A 4,055-nucleotide genomic window follows, 5' to 3' on the forward strand; every position below is an offset into this window, starting at 1 on the left:
TTCGGAACAGAGCGCAACTAAACCAGTGAGCACCCAGAGGCACACAGCTCTGTCGCCTCTACCTCGATGATGCGCACTCGATGCCACCGAAAAATAAATTAAACCCTATCTCATAGTAGCTCGTTTGAAAGCTTTTTTCACGAAGAATCTGAAAATGCTATCCACTTTCCGATGACATCCGTCTGAAAGGAAATATCAGCAAAAAACCTAAACGTGATCATTGATGATTGCTGATAAATCAGCAATCATGCCATGTACACTGATATATCAGCAATAATTAATGATCGCTTATTTTTCAGCATACACTGTACACTGTTGAGTTTTTAGAGAGCGTACCTTTCTCTCCGGGTTTTCCCCCGTCCCCTTTCTCTGAGTTCCACCACCTCTCTAGCGTGGCGCGCTAACGGCCCTCGCCGGTAAATTAATCAACCGATTGCCGCCGTGTTGATGAATACGGTTTATGATTAGCATCGGCAGCAGGAGAGGCACACAGTGGAAGCCTTGTTACACCGACAAAATTATCATCACTCACAGCAGACAATCGTAAGACAACGGCCTCGTTGTTATTTAAATGTACATTTTTTATGGCTTTTCAGCTGCAAATTTTACGTACTTTGTTCATTTTGATGTACGTAGATAGTGCAGAAATTCAAAGTGTGCCAATTAATTCACAGTGATGGAAATGTCGGAACGTTTATTTATTTCATACTGTGTGTGTGTGTGCCAAATGACCATTCATATGATCTGCAGGTTTTTTTTGCCGCTCAAGCAATTAAAGCTCCGAATGTCAACCGTCTGGCCGGATCAGCAACTTAATCGTATCCACCATACCCAACTAGTTTCCCGCCCACTTTGAGCGAAAAAGAAAAGCTTCCTGGTATGATGAGCGAGAGCAGAGAACAGGGAGGCAAACCCCCCCCCCCCACCCCTCAAATATCCCCCTCCCGTGCTCCTCCGACCTCGTCAGAGTGGTAGAGAAGGAGATGGCGACGAGACACCGCGAGTCAGGAATATCGTAATGAGGAAATCCGGCGGCGGAAATAGCAACAGCCCGGTAACCCCTGGAGGGGAGGGGGTGCGCTGCCTCTCGCCTGCCTCCGGCCTAAGAGCCCCCCTCGGACCCCTGGGCCCCACCCCTCCGCCGCCGCCGCTGGCGGCTAATCGCTGGCTGCGGTCCTATCGGCAGTGCCTTGATAATAAATGAGATAATTAATTGTAAGTCTATGGCTGCTCAAACGCCGCCTCCCCACTTCCCCTCCTCCCTCCCAATCTCCACCTCCTCAGAACGCCCCCCCCCCCAATCCCCCAACCGGAGCTCTATTCCCATGTCGACGACCTCAAGAAGTAGAGCAGAGGGATTTGCCAAGCCCCCTCTGTCGCATGGCTTGTTTATGCCTCATCCTCTGCTCAGCCGGCAGGATACAGGACTATGGGATAGCAGTGCTAGTTACGGTAAGCACAGGTTTAACATGTTCCCAAACACTCGCACGGCAAAAACAAGCCCTGGGATTCCCAGGACTTTTCTTTATTTTCCAGGGGAGTTGGAAGAGTCCCAGGGGTTGCCCTGGAAATGTGTAATTTTCCCAGGGGATTGCCTGGGTTTTCCAGTAGATCCCCTGGGAGTATTTGCTTGTTTCCAGGGCATCCACTGGGGTTCCAACTCTCCTGGGAATCCCAGTACTTGTTTTTACCGTGCGTCTCCAATTTGCTCCGTGTAATTTAAAAAGTTTTATTGAATGGAGTGTTTCATATGGGGAAACGAGATGTTAGTTAAGATAGGACTCGATGTAGGACCCTGTGATGGCTAACACACTACAGAGGCAAGGTTCAAAAAACAAAGCAATATTTCCTTTATCAGCACGTTTAGAAACCTGCTAAACAGGAACGTAAACCCTTAGCCCTTAGTAGAAAGTCCTTTTGTAGGGAGTGAGGTGGGGTGCACACTTCTCTTCACACTGCTTTAAACCCGCAAATACTCATAATACCAGCCAAAAACAAAAAGAGAAAAGGGTTAATCGCAGGAAATACAAAGCAAATTTGCCCAACTTTTGACTTTTTTTTGCCAAGGTCCTATCTGAAGTAAAAAAAACAACTCCCGTAGAGCAAACAAACTTTGAATAGGAAAGCATTTACCAATAAGGGCCACCAATAAAACCTTGTTGTGCCACTGGGCAATAACTCACCTGTCTATTCTGCTCGTAGCGCAGGTACCCTGACTCCAGGTCATCTTGTCCAGGCCCGCCAGACTCAGACCGCTGCCGTCTCCAGTCCTCCAGGTCCACCGCCTCGTCGCTGTTGGGGCAGCCGACGCTGCGTTAGCGTAAACAACAGGTGAATAACGGCTCGTCCACTACAATGTTAGGGAATCGCTTGTTTGCAGTTGACTCCTAAGCGAGGAGGTTTTCACTCGGAGTTTTCATGTACAGTGTATTACATATTACGTGTACTACGCGGTAATACGCTACTGTTAAACGGTCTTTGAAATCAAAATTCTACCATTTTAGAGCACATTTCCCTAATTATAGGTATTACATCACGCGTAATACCTAATTTAGGTGTACAGTGTATTACGCAAGTGAAAACCCCTTCGCTCATGAGGCGCTTATAAGAACTAAAAGGGGTGTGGCTGGCCCTTGAGGTGACAATGCAGGAGCGACTGACGCGCAATTGGACTCGGCAGAAAACAGACTCATGAGTCCTGTATGTCTGGCAGGGCGGAAGGCTATGGGCGGGGTTGCGCCTTGCAGTGAAGGCGGTGGAGGGCCACTCCGCGAGGAGCCCCGCCTTCGCCTGTGCCACTCCACATGCCCACATCCCCTGACTGGCAGACTACCTCAAGTAAAATATGAAAGAGAACAAGAAGAGGAAAGTGTTTGGGGAAAACCCCGGCAAACTGAATGCTAGTCGGCGGCAAGCCGCTCACCACTTCTCCATCCGAGCTCTTATTCCTTTTTTCCACCGTTTTATTCTTCTCCTTTCATGACGGATTGGAGATTGCTCCGTTTGTGTCAGGATGAATGAAAGCAGGTAAGAGTAAAAGATAGTGAAACCTTTCAGGAAGAGAGAGAGACGGAGAGAGAGATAGTTTAAGAGAAAGTGAGAGCGGCCGATCACGCTAATAACAGCTTACAGGGAGAATTTAGTTTCAACCTTTTAACAGTGCAGCAAGCAATCCGAAATGATTCCGGAAGAGTATTATTGAATAGAGCGTAAAGAAACAAGATTATATATTTATATGTGAACCACCCTACCATATATTATTATGCCATGGTACTAAAAAAAATAGATTTTGTATGTAGCAAATTTGTTTTAAGCGCAACTGTCAAAACGTTGTAAAGAAAAGATTTTGTCATCAGATACGCTTACAATGCATGTGCATGGTCGTCCAGACAGTATGTCCGTCTGATTCGTTCGGCAAATTGTATCAGGTCAGCGCCTGTGGAACCTAGGGTAGGCCAACCCGCAGCGCACGTGTGCACTGCAGGAAAGATACTGCCTACCTGCCAGGCGCTATGAGAACTTGCACGGGCAGAACGAGGCAGTTTTGTGACGGACGAACTTACGGGATGATCCAAATGCACACTGATAGCACTGGGGCGCATCGCAAGGTACATTTGCGCTGTACGCGTTTAGCTATCAAGTTGAACTCTTCCATTATCCACGTGAAAGTTACCGTCAGCTAGCAGGAATGTCGAACTCACCTCGAGTTGGACCGTTTGGAACTGTCCTTCTTGCCCGCTTGTAGGTTGGGTAGGTCCTTCTGTCGCTTCTCCGTCTCTCTCCAGATGCGCCAGTACAACCAGCACATGACAGACACGGGCACGTAGAAGGCCGCTATGGCCGTGCCAAAGGTAATATAGTGGTTCGTTTCGATGAACTGGATATAGCACTCGGTGTCCGGCACCGTGCGCTCCCCCTCGATGTACGGCCATGAGTAGATCCACGGAGTCCACAGCAGCAGCGATATCCCCCAAGCGCACCCTGCAACACGGCACAAGAGAGATAAGAAAACAAAAAGTATTGTTTGTATCATTTCGCATTTTAAAACTGAAGCA

General features: G+C 48.0%; 1 protein-coding gene across 6 annotated transcripts in view; it reads right to left on the reverse strand.

Moving 5' to 3' along the window:
* Window positions 1-4,055, reverse strand: part of LOC113212748 (muscarinic acetylcholine receptor DM1) — a 95,529-nt gene that overhangs the window by 19,706 nt on the left and 71,768 nt on the right. For 4 of the 6 annotated variants that reach the window (XM_052273415.1, XM_052273414.1, XM_052273412.1 and 1 more), the window contains exons 4-5: window positions 3,702-3,981; window positions 2,184-2,310 (exon numbers count right to left, since the gene is read on the reverse strand). In XM_052273415.1, the coding sequence (XP_052129375.1) occupies window positions 2,184-2,310; window positions 3,702-3,981 (407 nt within the window). The remainder of the gene's footprint in view (window positions 1-2,183; window positions 2,311-3,701; window positions 3,982-4,055) is intronic. The other 2 variants (XM_052273417.1, XM_052273413.1) reach the window with 1 other exon arrangement.

The sequence above is a fragment of the Frankliniella occidentalis genome, unplaced genomic scaffold, assembly GCF_000697945.3.
Source record: "Frankliniella occidentalis isolate FOCC.00 unplaced genomic scaffold, Focc_3.1 Scaffold270, whole genome shotgun sequence".
NCBI lineage: Eukaryota > Metazoa > Arthropoda > Insecta > Thysanoptera > Thripidae > Frankliniella > Frankliniella occidentalis.